The sequence below is a fragment of the Tamandua tetradactyla genome, chromosome 1 (assembly GCF_023851605.1).
Source record: "Tamandua tetradactyla isolate mTamTet1 chromosome 1, mTamTet1.pri, whole genome shotgun sequence".
NCBI lineage: Eukaryota > Metazoa > Chordata > Mammalia > Pilosa > Myrmecophagidae > Tamandua > Tamandua tetradactyla.
Genome location: NC_135327.1, coordinates 183,370,520 through 183,395,040, shown reverse-complemented (window position 1 = coordinate 183,395,040; position 24,521 = coordinate 183,370,520). Strand labels below are relative to the sequence as shown.

General features: G+C 41.5%; 1 protein-coding gene across 1 annotated transcript in view; it reads left to right on the top strand.

The window, feature by feature from the left end:
• The first annotated feature begins 2,522 nt into the window (after positions 1–2,522).
• PARP12 (poly(ADP-ribose) polymerase family member 12) overlaps positions 2,523–24,521 on the top strand; it is a 72,313-nt gene continuing 50,314 nt past the window's right edge. The window contains exons 1-5 of the mRNA XM_077147206.1: positions 2,523–3,045; positions 7,260–7,395; positions 10,381–10,681; positions 12,753–12,854; positions 23,699–23,822. Of these exons, the coding sequence (XP_077003321.1) occupies positions 2,612–3,045; positions 7,260–7,395; positions 10,381–10,681; positions 12,753–12,854; positions 23,699–23,822 (1,097 nt within the window). The 5' untranslated portion in view covers positions 2,523–2,611. The remainder of the gene's footprint in view (positions 3,046–7,259; positions 7,396–10,380; positions 10,682–12,752; positions 12,855–23,698; positions 23,823–24,521) is intronic.

Here is a 24,521-nt window from a genome sequence, read left to right as displayed (position 1 = left end):
CTTGCTTGCCCCAGGCTGCTGCTCCCTTTGTGGTCTTAATGTGATCTGGGCGCTGGTGGAAACTTCTGATAGTAAGGAACTATCACAGTAATAGGTCTTTCTTTCCATGATGTGGAAGAAGGAAGGAACCCATTTCTGGCGTCATCTGTGGGCTGTTACTTTTCAAGGCTGCTATGATGGTTTGAAGCTGTATATACCCCTGAAAGTATGTTCTTAAAATTAATCCATTCCTATGGATGTGGACCTTTACAAATAGGATCTTTTGGTAAGATCCTTTTTTTTTTTGGTATGCTGTGTGGTGGGGATCACATTCCATTTTTTTCCCACGTGACTGTCTTGTTACTGCAGCAGACTTTGCTGAATGTTCTTTGTTTGTTTGCTTGCTTTGTGTTTTTTTTTTTGGGGGGGGGGGGTGCCTGGGTTGGAATTGAACCTGGTTTCCTGCATGGCAGGTGAGATTCTACCGTTGAACTACCTATGCACCCCTGGTGAGTAAGATCTTAAGTTAAGATGTGACCTGCCTCATTCAGAGTGGGTCTTAATCCTCTTATGAGAATCCTTTTTAAGAAGATGAAATACACAGAGTAAGACACACAGAAACTGAAAGAGGAAAAAAAACACATACTAAGAGAAAAAGCCACAGAAACTATGAGGAAGCCACTGAAGTCAGAAGCTTGAAGAAATGAAATCTGAAAGAAAAGGGAGAGATTAGCAGACTTGTGCTTCGCCACATGGCAGAGGAGCGAAGGATCGATCTCTGGCAGCCTGTCTTCGGGAAGAAGTTACTGTTTGATGATGCCTTGATTTGGACAGTTTTCCATGGCCTCATAACTGTAACTTGTAATCTAATAAATTTCCATTGTTAAAAGGCAGCCCATTTCTGGTAAATTGTGTTTCTGCAGGTTTAGCAAACTAAAACAGCTGCCATGGAGTTAGGGAGTAGGAGAAGGAACTAGGATAAGTTATAAAACCACAAAACCTGCTTTTCTCACTGAGACTTGGCTGCTTTTCTTGACTAAGCACATCTCCGATTCCTATAAGGATTTGGCTAATTTCTAGAGTCCTGAAAAATTGATTCTGGCAATTTTTGCCAGTTGTTTTCATTGTTGTCGCTTTATGGAAAGACAAAGTTTTCACTATCACTCCTCCTTTCTTTTTTAAAAACATCGTTTTATTGCAAAACAACATTAATTTAAATTCAAGAAAAAAACTGCCCATTGTCTCACCTCCTAATTAAATCAATTCATCTTTTTGTCCATGCTACAATTTAGTCCTCATCTGTACACTTCATAATATTTTACACTTTTGTAGTAATAATGTAGTTAGAATTTTATATTCATTTTAAGTAACTGCTGTGCCTTAAGTATTTTTTCCCACAATTTTTCACCCCTTATTTTTCCATTTCCACTTCTTAGTGTCCACTCTTTACAGCCAGTGTTAATGTAGACTTATGTGTCCTCATCTTTCTCCATGCTCAAACACATCCTGCCACATACACACAGTTAGGGTTTTCTTTTTGTTATTGATTTGGAAATTTTTGTACAGTTTTCTTTTTTCCCTTAGGAACACATCATGCATGCCCTTCTAGATCAATAGATTCAGAGCTAAAGCATGCCTGTTATAGTCGTATACAGTATGAAAATTAAGTTACGTTTCCCCCAACAACGCTCCCCCCCCAAAAAAAAACCTGAAGGAAACCACTTTTGTAAATAACGAAGTTACTGTTCCTTTTACTTCTAGAAGATTCCCAGAAGAAAGATTTCTGGGTCAAAGGTCATGTATATTTAAAATTTAAATAGCTATTCCCGGATTACTTTCCCGAAGGGTTCTAACAATTCACATTTCCATTAGCAATCTGTAAGAGAGTCCCTTGCTCTGCATAGTCTTTAAATATTTGTTCAATATTTATTTAGTAGGGGTGGGGAGAAAGGGATTTCCTTTTTAAAAGGACGTATCGTTTTATGTTCAAAAATAAGGGACTTACTGCGTGCACTGAAGATAAGGTAGCATTTAAACCCACTTTGCAATGAGGTACGAGTGACTGTATTAATTTGTTTTGGGTGTTGGGACCCATGTCCGTTAAATGTGAGTCATCCAGGAAGCCTAGATTTCACCTCAGAGACAATTTAGCTTCTTTTACAAATGGTGTCCCAGCCTGCTCCGCAGACAGACCATGCGGTAAGGTACTGGAACTTGCTGAAAGCGCTACTTCTGAAAGCGCTGTTTCTGAGTCCATCAAGGTAGGGTTCTGGCGGCCTCCGTCGATGGGCTATTCAGATTAATGTCGCCACCAAACCTTACCTAGGTGGAAGTGCTTCGTGAAACTCAAAACGCATACCCGGAGGAGGTGATTATTAATTTTAACATGCTAAGGGAACGACCTTCAAGGAATCTTGTGATGAATCTCCAAGAAGCCGAAAAAGACGAAGTAAATGATCTTGGCGTCGGGCAAGGCTGGCCGGCGGCGGGCACTCACAGCTGGGGGTACTGAGGCCGGAAGGCGAAAACCGCCATCAGCTGAGCGCCTGTGGGCGTGGCGAGACGGTACAGGTTCTGCTTTCTGAGGGCAGGGGTAGCTTTCAGTTTCGTTTCCAGCTAGTGTCTCCACCCCATGGGAGCAGCCCAGCCTGCGGGTCCTACGCCGCCGTTGGCGTCCCGCACCCCCGCCGTCCGACGGGCGGAGTCCCTGGCAGCGCGCCCCGCCGACCGGGCCATGGCGCAGGCTGCAGTCCTCGGCGAGGTGACCCAGGTGCTGTGCGCGGCCGGGGGCGGCTTGGAACTGCAAGAGCTGCGGCGCCGGCTGCGGGAGGGCGTCGGCGCGGACACGCTGGAGCGGCTGCTGCTGGAGCACGGGCGCTTCGCTGTGGTGCAGCGACCCGCCGCGGGAGGCGAGGCGGCGGCTGCCCAGCGCGTGGTGCTGGCCGCCTCGGCGCTGCGCTTGTGCCGCGACCACCAGGGCACCAAGCCTGGCTGCTCCGGGCTCTGTTCTCAGCTGCACCTCTGCAAGTTCTTGGTCTATGGGGTCTGCAAATTCCAGAAGGCCGGGTAAGGCGCCGTGCAGGGGAGCCGAGACGTCGGAACCGGCTGCATTATTAGGGAAGGGGTGGGGGAGGGGAGAAGACCCCCGAGCCGCCACCCCTTCCAGCTCGTTTTGGCACTTATTAGAGTTTAAGGAGACCATTAGGTGACTGTTCCTTGGCTTCTCCCCCTTAGTTCACGCTGCCAAGTATTTATTGAGCATCTGCTGGGTGCCTGGCACTGTGCTAGGGGCTGAGGGCCAGGCTGTTCCCTCAGGTTCTTAGAAGTTTCGGAGACGTACCGGCTGGGTTGCTCTGGGTGTGGTGGGAGTGGAGGTGGGGAAGGAGAAGGGCTGAGGCGTAGGGTGAGGGCATCCGTGCCCAGCCCTGGTGGGGGACGGAGAGACGTTTAGGAAGAAAGGGATATGTGACTGGGCCTTTCTGGAAGCTCCGCGACGCCTCGGGCCTCCAGCGCCAGATTTGAGGGCCAGACGACGGAGAGCTTTCTTTCTTTTAAAACCTCCCTCCGCTCTTTTTGCTCATCCACTTAAAAGGTGACAGACTTGTGCTGCACTTGGGATAAAATGCAAACTCCTTACCATCGCCCACAAGCTCCTTTGGGAACTGGTCCCTCCAGCCCCCCTCCCCCCAGCCACCGCCCCTCCTGGGTGCCATTCTGCTCCTGGAACACTGCCAGCCTTTTCTCATCTGGTGACTGTTCTGCTTGGAGTGCCCTTCCCCTCGTTTGCTCCTTGAGTCATTCAGGTCTCGACTCAAATATCACTTTTTTTTGAGGCCTTTTAAACCATGCCATCTCTTACTCTCCTTCACGTCATCCTGTTTGTTTTCCTCATCTATCCCAAACCCCACCCCCACCCCAGTAGAATGTAAACTCTGTGAGGCCAGACGTGGAAACTGTCTATACATGGTGTTCTGTGCATAGTAGGTGGCCAGTGAGATTTGTGGAATGGGTTGATGAGGTTTATGGTAATGAATTTGGACTTCCCCTTGAAGGTGGTGAGGCGCATCAAATGGCAGGAGAGAGCAACCACCAACTTTGTATTTTAGGAGGATTCTTAGGTCATGGTGTGGATGCTGATTTAGAGGAGGATATCATAGAAACTTTTAGGAAGTTAGTCTGGTTATCTAGAAATGGCTTTTTTTTTTCTCTCTCACCCTCCCCTCTCCTCCCTTTTCCTCCTTCTCCCCTCCCCCCCCCCTCCTTTTCTTCCTTCTCCTTTTTAAAACATAGTAGAAAATATTTCTTGGTCAGGTCAGGTTCAGGTGTCAGCACGGAGTAGGGACTTTGCTCCACGCAGTTGTTTTAAGATCCAGGCTGACTTACCCAGGCTTTGCCATCCTCAACACATGGCTCTTAAGGCTGTTCTGGGTGTCAGGTTCCAGTGGCAGATGGAAAAGACAGAATGGAGAAGGTTCCAGGGAGGTTTTTCATGGGCCAAATCTAGAAATAGTGGCTCTCCTTCCAAATCCAGAAGCTGTCCCATACCCCACATAGATGCTAGGGAGGACATTTATAGTTCCTGGTAAACAACTGCCCAGAAATATCTAGATGAGATTTTCCAAGGCCCAGTAAGGTATTGGAGTTTAAGAGGAAGGGATGTATTTTGAAGAAATTTAGGAGAGATTGTTAGTTGATTACTGTGTGGTGATAGGATATGAAGGAGTTGTTGAGTCCCAGGTTTCTGTCCCATCCATGGGGAGTGTTGTTGATTGAGAGGTTGAAGAGAATTTCAGCTTTTAAGTGTCCCTAGGAGGCAACTCTCCAATTCTGAAGCTTAGAAAGGAAGATCAGGGCCAGAAAGGCTGGTTCAGGAGTTGCTGGGTGGTGTATGCATTACTGGAGCTGTGGGAATGAATGAGATCCCAGTGGTGGAGTCTCATGCCTGAAGAGAGAGCTAAGGGTGCAAAACCAGCCTTTGAGAGAATGGTGGAGGAAGAGGCGCCTGTGAAAGAGCAGCAGCCAGAGAGGAAGAAGACACACAATAAATGAGCAAGTGGATGATGGATGATATAATGATGGAGATAGTTAATGCATCTTTCTAATGCCATTATTTGGTAAAATATATAAAGATGATAGCCTTTTTCTTATGATAGTTCCTCATTTTGAGAGTCAGATTTTACTTATCTTGGAAATTTGATGCCTGGTATTTATTGGCTTAGATGAGTGAGTTTTTGCTTAATTTTTATCTTTCTCTCTTCCTTATATTTTACATGGGAATTTCTTGAATCTCCCTTCTCCAACTGTTTCTGGATCCTTCTGGGGGAGAGCGGGAGTGGTTTGCTGTACTTTCTATGTTTTCCCTTTGACTCTCCTTGTTTTCCTGAACTACAGGGTCAGCTGTTTCAGAAATAGATCCTCAGTGCTTTTGTTTATTGTTGACAGAACTTTCAGGGAACCCCCACTCCCAGCCAGGTGCTTAGGAGGCAGTGCAGCCTGGTGGTCAAGAGCATGGTCTCAAGAGCCTGCCTGCCTTGTTTGAATCTTAGCTTTGCTCCTTGCTAACTGGGTGACCTTGAGGAAGTGGCTTTACATCTGAAATTCAGTTTTCTCATCTATGAAATGGTGATAATATTGCTGACATTATAGGCTTGTTGTGAGGACTGTTTGTGTTAGTTCATAAAACATTAGGCAATTCGCTGGTATGTGGTCAGTGCTCAGTGAACTTTAGCAGTAATTAACATCATTATTATCATCGTCATCTTTATAATGATACGTAAGGTTTTTAGCATTTTTAGTTTCTCTGCCTAGAATGTTTTCCCTCCTCTCTTTTTTTTTTGGTTCTTCCTCAGCATTTAAGGATTCAGCTCAGGAGTTACGCCTTCCAGGAGCTCTCCCCTGATTTCTTCCTATGTTTTTCCCCAGCCCAGACTGGCTCAGGTGCCCCTGTCTCTTTGCTGATGTATTTTGTGCCTACCTGACCTTGCACTTTCTACTTCACCTTACAATCACCTTTGTCATCTCCACTAGATGAGAGAGAGGCATCAAGAGTAATTACAAGGTTTTTGGTCTATGCAGCTGTAAGGGGGAAAATTGCCTTTTAGTGAGATGTGGGTGATTGTGGGAAGAGCAGGTTTGGAGGGGAGTAGATCAAGGGTTCAGTTCTGGGATCCTTATATAAGTTATTCAAGTAGAGCTGTTGAGTAGGCGCTTGAGTCTTGAGTTCAAGAAATTGTCCCCTAGTGCCTGTTACATGGTAGTTGGACAAATAGTTTTCGAATGGAAATTTGTTCAGAGATGCTCAAGCAAAAGCCATGCTCTCTACTTTACCATTTTCAAAAAAAGAGAAAGAAAAGAAAATATAAGTATCTACTCTTCTGCCTCAGAAGAATCACATTCTTCTATCCTTTCTCTTATGGAATTGATTTCTTCCTTAAGCAGGAGAAGAAAACAGTGAGGATGCTTTTAAACGACAAAAAGTTGTAAGAAGCCCCAGGAGTTTTTGGCAAAGAAAGATTTAAAATGCCTAGGGATATCCTGGGTTCCAGAAATGGGAGGGAGTGAAGTCACTTGGTTTTGTAACACAGGAGTGTGCAGCTCTTTAGGCATCTTCTCCTGCGGGGTAGTAGGTAAAGTAGGGTTGTTTCACGCCTCTCCTCAGGTGCTGATGTGTCCTTAGAATCAGGTGTGGCCATATCTGAGTTAAACAAATACTATTTGCTTCTTCTGGGTGCTGGTGTTCTAGGCAGTTGTGTGAAGGTTTATCCTTGGATCCTTGGGGTGTGCTGCCAATTTCTGGCTCATAATAAATGTCCAGCAAATGTTTGTTGAATGAAAGAGTGGAGGGTGGGCTTAGGGTGGACCCTTGGAAAAAAGTTTAATCTGTGTTTGTGTATAGGGATGTGTGTGTGTGTGTGTGTGTGTGCGTGCGCACACATGTACATGATTGTGTGTGTGCATGTGTGCACCTATAACCATGAAGCTCCCTGTTCATTTATTCAGCAAATATTTAAGTGCCTCCTTTCACATATTACTAGGTGGCATGAGTGACTGGTACACTGTGACTCTAGGGGTAATGGCCCTATAATTATTTTCAAATGCCTGCTGAGAGGCTCTGTCCTGGGCCCTAGAACTTAAAGGATAGTCTCTCTTTCTTTGTAAATAAGTATGTTGATTTCTCCTTGTATGGGTGTGCGGATTTTTTCCGGTGCTGGTAAAAACAACATCAGGAAGTGTTGAACAGTTTCTTTAAGGCTAATTTTACCAGTGCTGTTTCTTTATAGGAAGAACTGTAGGAATAATCACAGCTTGAAGACCAGTCACAACCTGAGTGTCCTGAGAACTCATGGCGTTGACCACCTCAGCTATGGTGAGCTCTGCCAGCTCTTGTTTCAGAATGATCCCTGGCTTTTGCCTGAGGTGAGTGCCAGGAAGAGACAGGTTTGTTCTCACATATTAGGAGAGGCCAAAAGGTTGGAAGATAGGGAAATATGGTTGAGAAGAAGCTGAGGATGCATCTCGACTGAGAATACTGCATGGAGGAGATCTGGGTTTGATTCCTGGTTTTGTTTTTTAGACCTGTGACTTTGAGCCAGTTTCATACTCTCTTGAAGCCTCATTTCCTTCTGTGTCATTTGAGCCAGCATCTCCTTTGCAGGCCTTCATGAGGTTGGGGGAGCCTGTTTGAGCAGTCTCTGAAGCTAGATGTTACTTTACACATTGTTGAGGACAGTGAGAGCCTCCAGCCTGCCTCATCCTTGTCCAGCAGGTATTATAAGCACTGCTGAGTATTGCTGGCTGAATGGGTGTATGGAGAAGCTTCCCAGAATTGCTCACAGGCAGATGATGTTCTCTCTACTAATTCAGTTGTACCCAAGGAATTGTCAACTTTAATTGATAGAATTCTCATATTGTGTTTCAAACATTAACCACTTGGTTTCAAAGCTTGCTACACTGGTTATGCCTTAGGTTAGGTGAAGCAAATGCGAGATGGGATTAGAAGTACAAGGCAGGAGAAGGCAGGAGAACCTTCAGGCAGCTATGTGGGTCTGACATTTATGGAAGGAGTACGGGAAGGAAGGAGAATTGGGTAGAGAGAGTCTTCCACTGCAATGCAATAGAAAGATTACTCCAGGGCATCAGAAAGTTCTTGAGCTAACGTCTGTGTTGGAGTACTCCTGTGTCTCATCAGAATGGGCCTGACTTAGTCCTCAGTTATTGGCTGGCAGCCTATGGGAAGTGTGGCTATGGTGTGAACCAAGTACTGATGTAGATGGCAGCAGCTGCAACCTTCAGTAAATTTGCTTTCTACAGTAGGTAATCTGAGAGGAGCATTTTCAAGGCCAGCACAGGTTATGTGTGATGCTCTTGCACTATTTTTGAGTTGATGCAAGAGAGATTAAATTTTGTTATATTTTAATGTAAATGCCCCCATTTTATTCAATTAAAGTAGCCCATTTGAAAAAAGTGCTAGCATATCAATTAAAGTAGCCTGGCATATGATAGGTAGCAACTGTTTTCTTTTGCCTTTTGAAAATTAGAATGCATTTAATTCAGCAAAGTTTTATTGGCTATCCACTTTATTGGTTAGGAACTGGTGACAAAAGGCCCAGTTCTACTCCTTCAGGACTCACATTTAGTCGGCAAGACAGACAAGAGTCAATGGATTACTGCAAGGTGGTTTTTCAAATGCTCCAACAGAAACCAGCCCTCTGTTCTGTGAGAACACAGTTTGAAGGAGGTCAGGGAAGGTTTCCTGGAGTACGTGATACCTGCTCTGAGTCCTGAAGGATGAATGAGGGTGAGGCAGGTGAAGGAGACGGAGACTTTCTAAACAAATGACCACAGAGGAGACCGAGGCTTTCTAAACAAACGACCACAGAGGAAGGAAGCTGGTTTGGTTAGGGACAGCAGGAGGTTCACCACCGAATACAGGGTGAAAGAGGGGAAGAAAGAGAAATGGGTAGGCATAGGCTTGAAATGGGTAGGCAGAGGCTTTTTCACACAGGCCTTTTATATCACAAAAAGGATTGTATATATGTGTGTGGGGAGTTGGATTTAGAGAATTTTGGGCTTTAACATTTTGGAAAGATCATTTTGTTAGCAGGTTGAGTGGCAGCAGGTAACTCGGCAGGAGTGTGGATAGCCTCTATTTGAGGAACATTACCACATTTTGCTTTGATAAAGACCTTAGAAGGACAGGTGTGCAGGCTAGCAAATGGGAGCTGAGACCTAGCTTTCCAGGCAGAGTTTTTGCTCAGTCTAGTTGCCCTACCAGATGACTGGTTAGGGTTTGACCCCTGATTTGAGCACCAGCTATGGGCCAGAATCCATACGTATTAGATACTTCGTGTTTTTCATTTGATCTCACAACAGCCCTATGATGTAGTAGGCATTATTCCCATCTTAGAGGTTAAAGAGCTGTTGAGTAACTTGCCCAAGGTCATATAGCTGTGAGTAACAGAATTGAGGCTAGAGCCCAGCCCTCTCTGGCTGTTTCCCTTGGGGCCTTCATCTCTTAAGTGGGATCCCTGCTGTTCTAAGTCTGGGTTCTGCAGTCCTCTGGTGTATTCCTGCCCCGCCCCCCACCCCTTTATTAGAGAAATTGTGAATTTACAGAACAATCATGCATAAAATACGGTATTCCCATATACCACCCTGTTATTAACACTTTGCATTGATGTGGGCTCTGGTACATTTCTACGTCTTTCTAAATATAGTGCCTGTGAATTGAGTGGATAGGCCTTTGGTGGTTTCTGGTCTATTTCTCTGCTCCAGGAATTTGGAATGTAGAGGAGAAGAAGCAGTTAATTGAAGTTCAAGTCCCAGCTTTGCCAACCCAGTTTAACAAGCACTGTATGTACCAGATGCCGTGGATAGCTGTGTGACCTGGGGCAAGCCATTTAACTTCTCTGAGGCTTGATTGGCTCCCTCTAGAAATGCAAGGGTTGTATTTGGCTCTAAGATGCATTAAATCCTCAGCCTCTTTGACCCTGAGTCACAGAAAAAAGAATTGAAGAAACTGGAACCTGTATAGGAAACAGTTGATGAGTCTGTGAGGAAGAGTATAGGTAGACTATAAGGGTTGTTAGGAAGGAGATGATGAAGTTCTATGTGATTTACATTAAAATGTCTCCTGTGAAGGGAGCAATTTGGCAGTTTGAGGTTCTTTGAATTTTCCCAGTTTTGGGGGCTGTTCTTACCAGTCTGCTCCTTCGGTTCCCATTTTAACAAGGGCATCTGTTTGCAGCCATTTGTCTGGACTTAGGAAAGTTCTTGTAATCATGAGTTGTATGGCCTATGTGGCTGTAAGAGCCCTTTTTAATCAGTAGAATGTTCAGTAGGGAGGTGGGGAATATGCAAGCCCTTCCTAAGCTGGTGTTTTTTTCCCTTCTCTGTCAACAGATCTGCATACATTACAACAAAGGAGATGGACCCTATGGCTCTTGTTCCTATAAAATGCAATGTATCAAACTTCATACCTGCCAGTACTTTTTACAGGGTGAATGCAAGTTTGGCACTAGCTGTAAGAGATCCCATGATTTCTTGAATTCTGAGAATCTGGAAAAATTAAAGAAGTTGGGCATGAGCTCAGACCTCATGAGCAGGCTACCTTCCATTTACAGAAACGCTCATGACATCAAGAATAAGAGCTCTGCCCCCAGCAGAGTGCCCGTTCCTCTTCCACGTCCACAGGGAACTTCTGGTAAGGCTCATGGGAAAGTCCTGTAGGCCCTGAGCTAGGGTTCTTGAGTTCTAATTGACCATTAAATGCAACACATGACTTTGGGCAAATCTGTGCTGCTTTTACTAGAACAGAGTTGTTTTTTCCTTCATACCTAGAAAATGTTTTGATAGATGTGAATGAGCTTGAAAAGCAAGATGTTCTAGATAGATGTGAATTGGTGCTGTTGATGAATGAATTACAGATGTGCCTGATTTCACTGGAAGGGGAGACTCTGCTCTTCTCCCAATATAATTTCTCCTTAAACTTCCCAGAGAACTTGCCTTTCAACAAGGAACCCCAGTTAGGAATGTCATGCTGTACAACTCCAGGGGCTTCCTTTACATTGTATTCTACTTTGATCTAAAAAAGATGAGTGATAGAGTATATTTTAATTTTTGCATTGACTGTCTTCTTGACATGAATAAATGCAATTGTTTTAGTCATAAATTTGTCTACTTTACTCACTGCTCATTTTCAGTATCTAGTAGTGCCTGGCCCACAGTAGGTACTCAGACATTTGTTGAATGAATGAATATACTAAGATACTTATTCCTTTTTAATGGAGTGTTAGGCTTAGTGACAGGTAAGTGGGGGAATTTTGAACAGAGATTGTTTAACAATTGTGGATGGAAATGATGTCCCTCAGGGAGGTTATGATATATTAATATCCTTTGGATTTCATGGCTTTGGCAGTTGGTTTGCCTTTCTTTTATCCTTTCTTTCATTCTATAAATTTGAGTGCTTGCTGTGTACTAGGCATGGAACTGGGCCCTGATCATACCTTGGTGACAATGAGACAAGGCTCCATTTGGAGCTCACGGTCAAACTCACTTGCTGTAGTGATATTTTAGATTTTTAATAGAGCACTTCCTAAAATATCAGGTAGTGCCAAGACTACCAGCAAACAAATTTATCATGCTAATTTTATTATCTAAGATTTACGTTTACAATTTTTCTGGTCGTATGTGTCCTTCATGTTTCCTTCAGTTTTTTTTTGCTTATTTCTTTAACTATAGGAAACGTAGATGTGGACAAGTTTTGCTTTAAATAGAACCTTAACAGTATCAGTTGCATTTCAGCCTCGTGAGAAGGGAGGGAAAGGATCTGCTCAGTGAAGTCAGGTCAAAAGAGCAGCTGCTCTTGGGGAGATTGGAGGGGGCCCTCAAGGGCCCCACAGACATGGGTTTTGAGGTCCAGTCGTTTGGTAGCTAAGGGACCTATAAAAAGAAAAGGGAATACGAATAACAAAATGATAGGTGGTACTAAATAGGGAGGAGTGGCTAATGAGTTTTATATGCTTATTTTGGGTGTAGGTGGGTGGGGAAATATTATTGTTAAGGAAAGGCTCATGGCAGTACTTGTAAAGGTAATCTTTGAAAGAACCTATATTCCTGTTTATATTCAGATTCTTCTGATTAACCTAAAACTAATTAAGGAGGCAGCTGTCATTCTGATATGTAGGCTTTCCGTTTATTGCCTTTTTTTTTTTTTAGTATTAGTACCCATTTCTAATAATTCATTAACAAGTTTTGTGTTATAGAAAATAAAATTTGGTTTATAAAAGGTAGCCTTCCACAAGCCCTCTGCGGTCTTAAGAGGTTGTAGATATAGAAGGTGTCTTTGGCTACCTCAACATTTAGGGCTTCCCTATCATAAAATGGCCCTTGGCCCCAGTCCTGGAGATTATGGTTCATGCAGTCCTGGGTGGAGCCTGGGGACTTGTATTTTTAAAATGTCTCCTGGCAGTTCTGATGGACAGCCAGAATTGAGAAAAAACCCTCCTGAACTGCACGGCTTCCTGGGTCTGGCTAGCAGCCTGGTGGCCTTAGGCTCCTTGGCTCCTCCCTAAATAGTGGAGGGCCTCTCCTTAATGTATATTTTATAATGTCATCCCTAACATTATAGAATGTTGTGAGGTTACCGTGCATGCTTTTGTCTTATGCAGAAAGATGAATGAATCTTTTTTCTTGCCTTTGTACACTGAACCACTCTAACCCCATGTCAGAAACTTTGATGGAAGCTCCTACATCTTTGTGGTGTTTCTTTGTAGAAAGAAGAGACAGTTCAGGTCCTGTGTCCCCAAACACTGCCAGCCAGGAAGAGAGTGGTGAGATCTGCTTGTACCATATCCGGAAAAGTTGTAGCTTTCAAGGTAAGTCAGAGGAAGTCCCATCATCTCACTTCTGGGAGGGATAATTACTTCTCATTCCCAGGTGCCAGAGTTTTGCTCTGAGGCTACCCCTGAGGTCCTTTGTCCACTGTCCACAGAGGATCAGGGCCATTCTTTGTGGTGAGCTATTATGGCACTTTGGCAAACCAGTTATAAAGCTATTTGTTGGGGAATTGGACATGTTAGGAATTGAGTTTCTGAAAACAAACTGTAGGTCACCTTTGGGGAACATAACAATTGATTCATTCAGCAAATGAGTATCAAATGCTGATCCTTGGTCAGCTCAATTTGGAGCCACAGACCTGTACAAGACAGGGATGTTAGTATAGTGAGAAGAAAGGTAAGTGTCATGTATTAGGTGATAAAAGACGTAGAAATGCCTTGGAAACTGAGAAAGATCTCACTGGGGAGAAGACACTTGTGTTAGCTCTCATAGGATGTTGATTGTTTAAGTTAGGGGGTTTTCTCTGTTAATCCACATTGTACTCCACAGTTCCCCTTTTATCAGAAATAGCAGTTCTTGTTTGTATGTGTGCCTCTGTATTTTTACTAAACCTTTGTTTTTTCTTGCTGCTATCCTGGGCTTTGACTGAAGAAAGATTTCTTCTCAATTCAGTGACTCTTCTTAAAAAAACAGCAACCAAAACTTCTTGTTTCATTTTCAATCTTTAAAAATTACCCAAGCAATTCATGAATACTTTCACATTTCACAAGAGTCAAACAATACAGAGTCAAGTATGGAAGTTCTCCTTCACCCTTACCCAAAGGTAAAGATGTGCTATGTGGTAATGGTTTTTATTTCATATATATTTAAAGCAGATGGAAAGCTCTGATACATATTTTTCAACCTGCTTTTTTTGCTTAACATGGTGTGTTAGAGACTTTTTCATGTCAGTACAAGTAAATCTATTTCATTTTAAAAAACAGCTACCTAGAATTCCATTATGTTGATGTTCCCTTGAGCATTCATGTACATATGTCTTTGGGCATGTGTGTGAGCATTTCATTGGGATAAATTCCTGGAAATGGAATTGCTAAGTAGGAATATGTGCTATGTAAGATAGAAAGATAGATACACATCTGTACGTATAGATAAATATTTTAAAAATCCACTCTATTGAGATATAATTTACATAAAACATAATGCATCCCTTTTAAGTGTACAACTTGAGATTTGGTGAATGTCTATGCTCATGTAACTATCACTCTAAGCAAGATATGGAAGAGTTTCATTACTTCAGAAAGTTTCCTGTGCTTATTTGTAGTTACTCCTACCCTCAAATCTCCAATCCCAGGCAATCCCTGACCTACTTTTTGTCACTGGAGATTAGATTTGCCTTTTAGGATTTCAGATAAAATGCAATAATATAATAAGTACTCTTCTGCATCAGGTTTGTCTCACTCAGCGTAATGTTTCTGAGATTGAACCATATTGAACATACCAAGTTTGTTCCTTTTTTCTTTACTTTTTTTTATTGTATAACATAGCATATTATATACAAAGCAAAGAAAGAAAAAGTGATAGTTTTCAGAGCACTCTTCAACAAGTAGTTAGAGGACAGATCCCAGAGTATGTCATGGGCTACCATACCATCATCTCAGATTTTTCCTTCTAGCTGCTCCAGAATATAGGAGGCTAGAAGGAATAAATATACTTTTTATGATCACAATCAACCTTTTTTTTCCTTTTTTGTGAAAAATGACATATACAAAAAAACAATAAATTTCAAAGCACAGCACAACAATTAGTTGTAGAGCAGATTTCAGAGTTTGGTATGGGTTACAGTTCCACAATTTTAGGTTTGTAGTTCTAGCTGCTCTAAGATACTGGAAACTAAAAGAAATATTAATGATTCAGCAATCATATTTGTTTGTTAAACCCTACTTCTCTGTATAACTCCATCATTACCTTTGATCTTTGTATTCCTCTTTTTTAGGGGTATTTGGGCCATGGCCATTCTAACTTTTCACGTTGGAAGGGGCTATCAGTAGTATGGGGTAGGAAGATGGTACTAGCTAATGTTCTGGAGAGGCTGGGCCCTCTAGGTTTCAGAACTTACTGGTTCAGGGACCCATCTGGAGGTTGTATATTTCTGGAAAGTTACCCTAGTGCATGGAATCTTTGTAGAATCTTATATATTGCCTAGGTGTTTTTTAGGATTGGCTGGAATAGTTTTGGTTGGGGTTTGGCAAGTTATGATAGGAAGCAGTGTCTAACTGAAGCTTGCATTAGAGTGACCTCCAGAGTAGCTTCTTGACTCATTTTGAACTCTCCCAACCACTGATACTTTATTAGTTACACTTCTTTCCCTGCTTTTAGTCAGGATAGAATTGTTGATTCCATGGTGTCAAGGCTGGACTTAATCCCGGGAGTCATCTTCTGCACTGCCAGGGAAACTTTCACCCCCGGATGTCATGTCCCACGAGGGGAGAAGGCAATGATTTCACTTGCAGAGTTGGACTTAGAGAGTGTGAGGCCACATCTGAGCAACAAAAGAGGTCCTCCAGATGTAACTCTTAGGCATACCTATAGGTAGGCTAAGCTTCTCTGCTACCTACAAAAGCTTCACAAGAGTAAGTCTCAAAACCAAGGCTTGGCCTATTGATTTGGGTGTCTCTAAAGTTTGACACATTTTCAGGGGATTCCCTGATGGTAAAGTTTAATAGTTACCATGTTTTAAGTTTGTTCCTTTTTATTGCTAAGTGGTAATCCACATATGAATTGAGTACAATTTGTTTATCCATTTATATGTTGATGAACATTTGGGTTGCTTCTATTTTTTTCACCTTTACTAAACATTCATGCACAACATTTCATGAGGGTGAATGTTTTTCCTTTTCTAGGTGAATAGACCTAGAAGTTGAATTGCTGGGTTGTATGATAGATGTATGTTTAACTTTATAAGAATTGTCCAGCTGTGTTCCAAAATGGATATGAGATTTTATATTTCCACCAGCAATGTATGAGAGTTCCAGGTGCCCCACCTCCTTGCCAATATTTGGCAGTCTTTTTTTTTTTTATATATATATTTTTATTGGGAAATTTTCATACACATATAGTCTGTCCACAGTATGCAATCAGTGGCTTGCACTATCTTCACAGTTGTGTATTCATCACCATGATCATTTTTAGAACATTTGCATCACTCCAGAAAAAAGAAATAAAAGTTAAAAGCTCATATATCCCATACCCCTTATTCCTCCCTCTCATTGACCACTAATATTTCAATCTACCCAGTTTCCTTTGCCCCTTATCCTCCTCTATTGTTTATTTATTTTTCCTTATTTTTTTTTACTCGTCTGTCCATACCCTGGATAAAAGGAGCATCAGACAGAAGTTTTCACAATCATATGGTCACATTGTAAGAGCGATACAGTTATACAATTGTCTTCAAGAATCAAGGCTACTGGAACATATTTCAGCAGTTTCAGGTGCTTCCCTCATACCACTCCAATACACCATAATCCAAAAATGGATATCTATTTAATGCATAAGAATTACCTCCAGGATAACCTCTTGACTCTGTTTGAAATCTCTCAGCCACTAAAACTTTATTTTGTCTCATTTCTTTCTTTCCTCTTGGTCAAGAAGGCTTTTTCAATCCCTCTCATCCTGGGAATCCTGTCCCACATTTCCAGGGAGATTTACAGCCCTGGAAGTCATGTCCTGTGTAGCGGGGAAATCAGTGAGTTCACCTGCTGAGTTGGCTTAGCTGGAGAGATGTGGCAGTCTTTTGAATTTTAGCCATTCTAATGAGTGTGTAGTGGTATCTCATTGAAGCTTTAATTTGCATTTTCCTGATGATCAATGATTTAAAAAAATTTTTTTAATCATCATCTCATTGATTAATGATTTTTAACATTTGTTTTCAGGTGTTTATTGAGTATTTGCATATCTTCTGTGAAGTGTGAATTCACATCTTTTGCCCATTAAAAAGTAGCAATTTTATTGAGATATAATTCACTTACTCTACAATTCACCCATTTAAAGTATACAGATCAATAATTTTTAATATACAGGGTTGTATATTAAAAATATACCATTACCACAATCACTATTAGACCATTTTTATGATCTCAGAAGGAAACTTGTACCTATCAAGAATGACTCCCTAATTCCCCTCAGTCTCCCTTCCCCACCAGCTCTAGGCCACCATTCATTCTGTCTCTATAGATTTGCTTGTTCTGGACATTTCATATAAATAGAATCATATAATATGTGGTCTTTGTGACTGTTTTGCCCCATTTTATTGGGCTGCTTGTTACTCATTACTGAGTTATAAGAGTTTTGGATATTCTATGTAGAAATCTTTGTCAGATACAGTATTGAAAATATATTCTCCTCATCGATGTCTTCCATATTCATTTTCTTTATGGTGCCCTTTGAAGAACAGAAATTTTAATATTAATGTTTACTTTAAACTTTTATTCTGTTATGGTTTGTGCTTTTGTGTCCTGAAAAACTTTGCCTATCCCAGGCTCTTCTTTGAGTCTTGGTCCGACTGCTGTATCTTTAGAGTAGCTTTTGTTTAACTGTTGAGATTTCCTCAGGTCTTCTGCACCTGATTCTTGCCCTGCATGGGTGGTACAACTTTTAAGATTACTCTTTTATGTGTAGTTTTTTTCACCTCCAGGAGGAGCTTCCCTTCTTCTATTCTTACTTCTCTAGGAATCCTGATCTCTTCTGTTTGTTTTTGTGGAGAATTTCTCCCCAGCTCCTGTGATTTGATTTAATTTCTCTCCTCACTCATTGCCACCTTTTCGTTACATGTTTCAGTTTTGGGACCCATCCTGCCTTTCAGCAGTTCAGTTTTTCCCTTGTTTTCTATGAGGCTTTTCTGCCTCTGGTTACTTCCCCATTAGGTATCCTGCCCCAGGGAACCGAATGGGTCAGTGTTCAAAAAGCATCATTTTTTCCCTTTAGAAAGGGATCCAGCAGTCACACTGAGCTGATTATGTATACTTGTTGCCAACAATTCTGCTGTGGTCGCTTTTATTTCCTGAGGGCCCTTTTATGTACACTTTTTCCCCAGCTTCTTGTGTTCACCGTGTATTGCTGTGTACCTGGGTCCCCGTACCTGGGTATGCATGGGGTCCTAACTCATTGCTGTAAGTGGCTCTGTGGTCTGAACCCATGGCATGAGGTCCCCTGGGCCATGCTGCTACTGTGTGACCCTTAAATTGCACTAAATGAGGTGTGGAAGGGAATATGGATCTCCTACCCTACCCCTCTTTTCTGTGTGTGTGTTTTAAAAAATTTTTCCTTCTATTCAGCATTTGTAGTGGTCCTTTTCCAGTTTCTTATCATCTTTCAGAGTTTTAAGCAAGTAAAATTTGTCCTTTTATCAGTTTCTTCTGAGGGGAAACTTTTCCAGGGAATAGCTTGTGTTGTCATGTTGATGATGTCCCTCCCATCTGTGGTTTTTTCTTAGAAATTTTATTGATTTAGCTTTTATGTTTAGATCTAGGATCCATTTTAAGATAATTTTGTATATGGTTTGGGGAAAGGCTTGAGGTTCATTTTTTTTCCCATATGAATAATCAGTTCTTCAGCACTATTAATTGAATGACTTTGGACCTTTGGTCAAAATCAATTGGTCATATTTGTGTCATTCTATTTCTGGACTCTCTATTTTGTTGCCTTGATATATGTATCTGTTCTTTATGCCAGATTCACATTGTGTTGATTACTATAGCTTTATACTAAGTCTTTAAATCAGGTTAAGTCTACCAACTTCATTCCTTTTCAGTATTGTTTTGGCATTGAAAGAGCCTTTCCATTTCCATAGATGTTTTATAATTAGCTTGTCAGTGTCTACCACAATTTCTCTGGGACTTTGATCAGGATTGCATTGAATCTGTAGATCATTTTGAGGGTGTGTGGGATTTTAATATTGAGTCTTCCAATTTATGAATGTGGTCTGTCTTTGTTTTTGTTAATGTCAACTTTAATTTCTTTCAGCAGTGTTTTTGTAGTTTTTGGTATTGCATGTATTAAGTTTATCCCTGAATAGTTCACGTCTTTTTAATTGTTTGTTGCTAGTATGTAGAAATGCAACTGATGTTAAATATTGGCATTGTCTTCTACAGCTTGTTCTAGGAGCTTGTATTATGGATTCTCAGGGCTTTTCGATATATATGGTCCTGCTATCTGTATATAAAGACAGTTTTATTTTGTTTCTAATTTGTATGCTTTTTATTTCTTTTTCCTGCCTTGTTGCTCTGACTAGCACTTTCAGTATAATATTGAGTAGAAGTGGTACAAGTAGACATCTTGTCTTAATTCTGATCATAGGGACAAAGCATTCTATTTTCCTTAGGTTTTTTTTTTGGCCATTAAGCATGGCATTAGCTTTAGGTTTTTGTAGATGCCCTGTATCAGGTTCAGGAAGTCCTCTTCGAATTCTGGTTTGCTGAGAGTTTTTATCATGAATGAGTATTGAATTATGCCAAATGATTTTGCTGCCTGTATTTTATGATCATATGGCTTTTTCCTTTTATTTTGTTAATATAGTGAATTATATTGATTTTTGAATGTTAAACAAACCTTGCATTCTTGGGATAAACCTCATTTAATCATGATGTTATCTATTTGTCTGTTGCTGAATTTTGTTGCCTATTTTGTTCATGAGGTATGTTGGTCTGTAGCTTTACTTTCTATAGTATATTTGTCTGGTTTCGGTGTTAGGGTAATGCTGTCCTGTATAAAATGAGTTAAGAAGTGTCCTTGGAATTTTGAAAACACTATTCTGCTGTTTGTTGTGGCCTGTGCTGCTGTTTGTCGTGACCTGTGCTACAAGTCAGTGTGGGGGAGTACCTGCTCTAGTGGGTCCCAAAGCAATACCTTGCTTAATCTTGTTGTAATTGACCCTGGTATCATTCTTGCTCCTTGTTTCATTGATTCTGAGTTTGTGAAGCCCACTTATCCTTCCCACTTCTGTGGTAGCTGTCTTCTTCATATTTTGGCTTCTCTCTCTCTCTCTCTCTCTCCCCCCCCCCCCCTTTTGTTATCTCCACCAGTTTGATTTTTTTGCTTTATATCATTGAATTCTTCAATAATATAATCACTCTGGTATTTTGATGAAAGACTTTTAATTGTTTTCTGTGCGCTTTATTCTTTTTCTGTCATTTTAAAGGGTTTAGAGAGGAAAGGAAGGTGGATGTGGGTGCGTAGTTTGCCAAATTGATTTGCTTTTTATGACTCATCTTCTAGAAAGCCTAGACTCTGGAATGCCATGCTGAGTGGGTGGACGTTAGCGTGAGGGGAAGGAAGTTGAATATGGAGACAGGAAGACAAGGGAAAGTGGGGCAGGGAAGGGGTCTCTTGCCTCCATCACTGTGCCAGAATGCAATCACCACCACCTGCTGTGGCCATAAGGGGCCTGTGTGGCTATCTCTTCCTGGTCAACCCCCCTGCTTGTGAGCCATGCAACTTCTACACTCAGGCTGTGGTTAAGAACTGGAAATTTTGGACCTACTCTTTGACTGTAGAGCCTTCCTTTGGTCATATGTCGTTCCTGAAAATGCTTAATCATGGGATGACTGTGAGTGGTACACCCTTCCCAGGGCAGATGCCTTCTAGAGGGGACTCTGTTCAGGATTCGCCTATGATGGGGGTTTTACAGGTGCAGGCTATGAAAGCCAGAATGCTCTGGTGATGCCTTTCTGTGATATCCCTGGTCATTTCCCTTCATGTCTTTCAGCTGGGGAACAAGTTCCTTGGTTATGACCTTTGGACAATATCTCTGGCCTTATCCTGGTCCAACCCTTTATTATCATTATTAGCTCATACCTTGTTAAGAGTCTAAGAGGTTATTTGGCCTGGTGTTGAGCCATCCACCGTTGAACTCTGGACAGCTCAGGAAACATAGGTCGCAGTATTGACTTTGTCAGTCTTGTTGAACTTAAAAGGATTTTGTCAGCTGGGTGGATTTGTCAGCTGGGTACTCTCCCATCCTTGTTCCCTAGCCCTCCCTGCCTGGTGCCCCTTCTGCTCCTCTCTGCCTGGCCCCAGGCCTCGTCTTTGACAAGCCCAGGGAGCCTCCTCATGTTCCTCCATCCCCCAAGGTAGTCTTTTTCAGGGACTCTGAGAAGGAGTTGGCATTGAGCTGTATTTGACATGAAGCATAAAATTTTAGAAAATTTAAACTCTTTTTTCAAGAATCAAGTTAGCCAAGCTTCATCATTATTATCTCTTTTTTGCTCTTTTTAAAAAATTTATTTATTAATTAAAAAATAAAGAAACAAAGCAACATACATAATCAGTAATTCACAATATCATCACTTAGTTGCATATTCATCATTTCTTAGAACATTTGCATTAATTCAGAAAAAGAAATAAAAAGACAATAGAAAAAGAAATAAAATGAACATAGGAAAGAAAGAAAAAAAAAGATTATACCTACCATACCCCTTACCCCTCGCTTTCATTGATCACTAGCATTTCAAACTAAATTTATTTTAACATTTGTTCCCCTATTATTTATTTTTATTCCATATGTTCTACTCCTTTGTTGACAAGGTAGATAAAAGGAGCATCAGACACAAGGTTTTCACAATCACACAGTCACATTGTGACAGCTATATCATTATTCAGTCATCCTCAAGAAACATGGCTACTGGAACACAGCTCTATGTTTTCAGGCAGTTCCCTCCAGCCTCTCCATTACATATTGAATAACAAGATGATATCTACTTGATGCATAAGAATAACCTCCAGGATAACCTCTCTACTCTGTTAGTACTCTCTCAGCCATTGACACTTTGTCTCATTTCCCTCTTCCCCCTTTTGGTCGAGAAGGTTTTCTCAATCCCTTGATGCTAAGTCTCAGCTCATTCTAGGGTTTTTTCTCAATCCCTTGATGCTGAGTCTCCGCTCATTCCAAGATCTCTGTCCCATGTTGCCAGGAAGGCCCACACCCCTGGGAGTCATGTCCCACGCAGAGAGGGGGAGGGTGGTGAGACTACTTGTTGTGTTGGCTGGAGAGAGAGGCCACATCTGAGCAACAGAAGAGGCTCTCTTGGGAGTGACTCTTAGGCCTAAATTTTAAGTAGACTTGACCCATCCTTTTTGGGGTTAAGTTTCATATGAACAAACCCCAAGACTGGGGCCTCAGCCTATAGCTTTGGTTGTCCACACTGCTTGTGAGAATATCAAGAATTCAACTTGGGGAAGTTGGATTTCTCCCCATTCTCATCACTCCCTGCAGGGGGCTTTGCAGATGCTTTTCCACTCATTGATCAAATCACTCTGGGATTCATTGGGGCATCACTCTGGACAAACCAGCAAAATCTCATGTCCTACTTGAGATTCCAAGTACTTAATGGCGTTCAATCAAACTATCTACATAAGTTATATTAGGAAATGCACTAGTCAAAATACAAATTTTGTAACAAATAAACATTTTTTGCTTTAGTCTCCCACAGAAGGTGACATTTTAAAATATTAATTACCATCTATTTTAAGTACCCTGCAATAATGACATTCCTTTGTTCTTCCTCATGCAAAAACATTTTTAAAATTGTAGCTTGTACATTTCACTATTATACATTCTAGGCATTCCTAGATTATACCATCTCAATGTTTAACATCTGTCTTTCTTTCTGATTTCATTTATGTCCCCAGCCCTCCTCCCTCTATCATTCTCACATGCAGCTTCATTCAGTGTTTTAACATAATTGTATTATAGTTAGGTAGTATTGTGCTATCCATTTCTGAGTTTTTGTATCCAGTCCTGTTGCACAGTCTCTATCCCTTCAGCTCCAATTACCCATTATCTTACCCTATTTCTGTCTCCTGATGGCATTATTATCTTGGAAGACAAATTTAAAAGGTCCAAGGGTAGTCAACAAGAAGGTAATCATTTCCGCCCCCCCCCAACACCCAGTTCCCCTCCAAGAAGCAACTATATTACCAGGCCTTGGCTATCCTTCCAAAAAAAGATTCTATATCTCATTCTGTGTCCTTCTACTTAACAGTATATATCTAAGAGATAGCTCCATATTAGAGTGCAAAGAGCTTCCCCATTCTTTTTCTTCCTTCCTTCCTTCTCACAACATTCCACTCTATGAATGTACCATAATCTCACATAGGATATTAATAGGTGTTGGTGCATTCCAACTGTAGGGGCTGACATGAGCAAAGGTGAGGTAGGCAGGATGTATGGAGATTGAGTAAGGGAAGTGAAAACCTGATACACAGGAGGGGCACAGGGAAGCGTAAGCTGGACACTAAAGACCTGTGCTGTTGTGTGTATAGACAGAGCAATGTGTCTTTGAACTTTCAGTGATATGGAAGATGCTTAGAGGGAGGAGAGTAGACATGCTGGCAGCTGGATGAGATTGAAATGGACTGGAACCACATGCTGACCTACCTTGAATTGGATGTTTTAGGGTTGGGATGAGTTTCTAGGAGTGATACATTTATCTTGATCTTGGGTGTGACTCTACCGAGCCATATTCCATATGTATGGAAATACCGAGGCAAACATCCCCCCTACAGGGATGGAATCTTTGACTTTCTGATAATCAGAATCTTTTTTATGAAAAGAAACTCATAGATAATGTAACCTACCAACATACATCTTTTTAAAGATCAATGTGTTGTCCTAATTGTGAAAAAGGGAGAAAGGGAAAATTTATTTAATAAAATACCCAATATTTCAACATACAAATGCTCAAGCATAACTGCAGGAAGAAACCAGACTCCCCCACGAATTTCTAAACCATTCCTAGGTCAGTGGGTGGTACACTCCAACTGAAAACTATAGGGCCAGGCTGTGCTGTGTCTTGCCAAGATGTCTTACTTCTCCATATTTTAATTTTAGATAAGTGCAATAAAGTTCATTTTCATTTGCCTTATCGATGGCAATTCTTGGATGGAGGTGAGTGGAAGGATTTGGACAAAATGGAGCTTATTGAAGAGGCATATAGCAATCCCAGAAAAAGCAGGTATGAAATGTCACTTGTCTTTGCTTTGTGCTTGAACTTTTATGGGCAGTGTGGGAAGTTGAAGCATAGCAGTGTTTAGTTTTGATGACCCTGAATGTGCAGACCTTGGGGTATGTGTATGTATTTATGTATACGCACACATACACACACAATGTATTCGTCTCCTGACTGCTAAAGATAGAAAATAGGTTGGCTTAAGTACAGGAATTCATTGGCTCATGGTTTCAGAAGCTGGAAGGCTTGCTTCCTTCTGGGGTCAGTTATCTTCTGGCAGGATGACAATCTTTGGGGTTCTTTGGCTTTTTGGTCACATGGCAGTGTACATGGCAGCATCTTCTTCTTTCTCTTCTGGCTTCCATTGAGTTCTATCTTCTGGCTATTCCCTGTGGCTCCTCTTTCTGTATCCAGTTTCCTTTGCTTATAAGGACTTGAGTCATATTGGATTAAGGCTTATCACTTTTCAGTTTGGGTATACCTTAAGTAATATGTTCAGAGGTCCTATTTGTAAGTGTGTTTACACCCACAGGACAGGGTTTGGGGCCTGAACAAACTCTGGGGGACGTGATTCAGTCCCAGTAAACAGCTTTGTCTGGAGGTGGACGCTCTGGACTGGAAAATTTTTTTTTAGGTGAAAAATTATTTTATTTGAGAGACAATGTTAATAAATGAGAAAACAAGCTACATATGGGGAGAAAATAT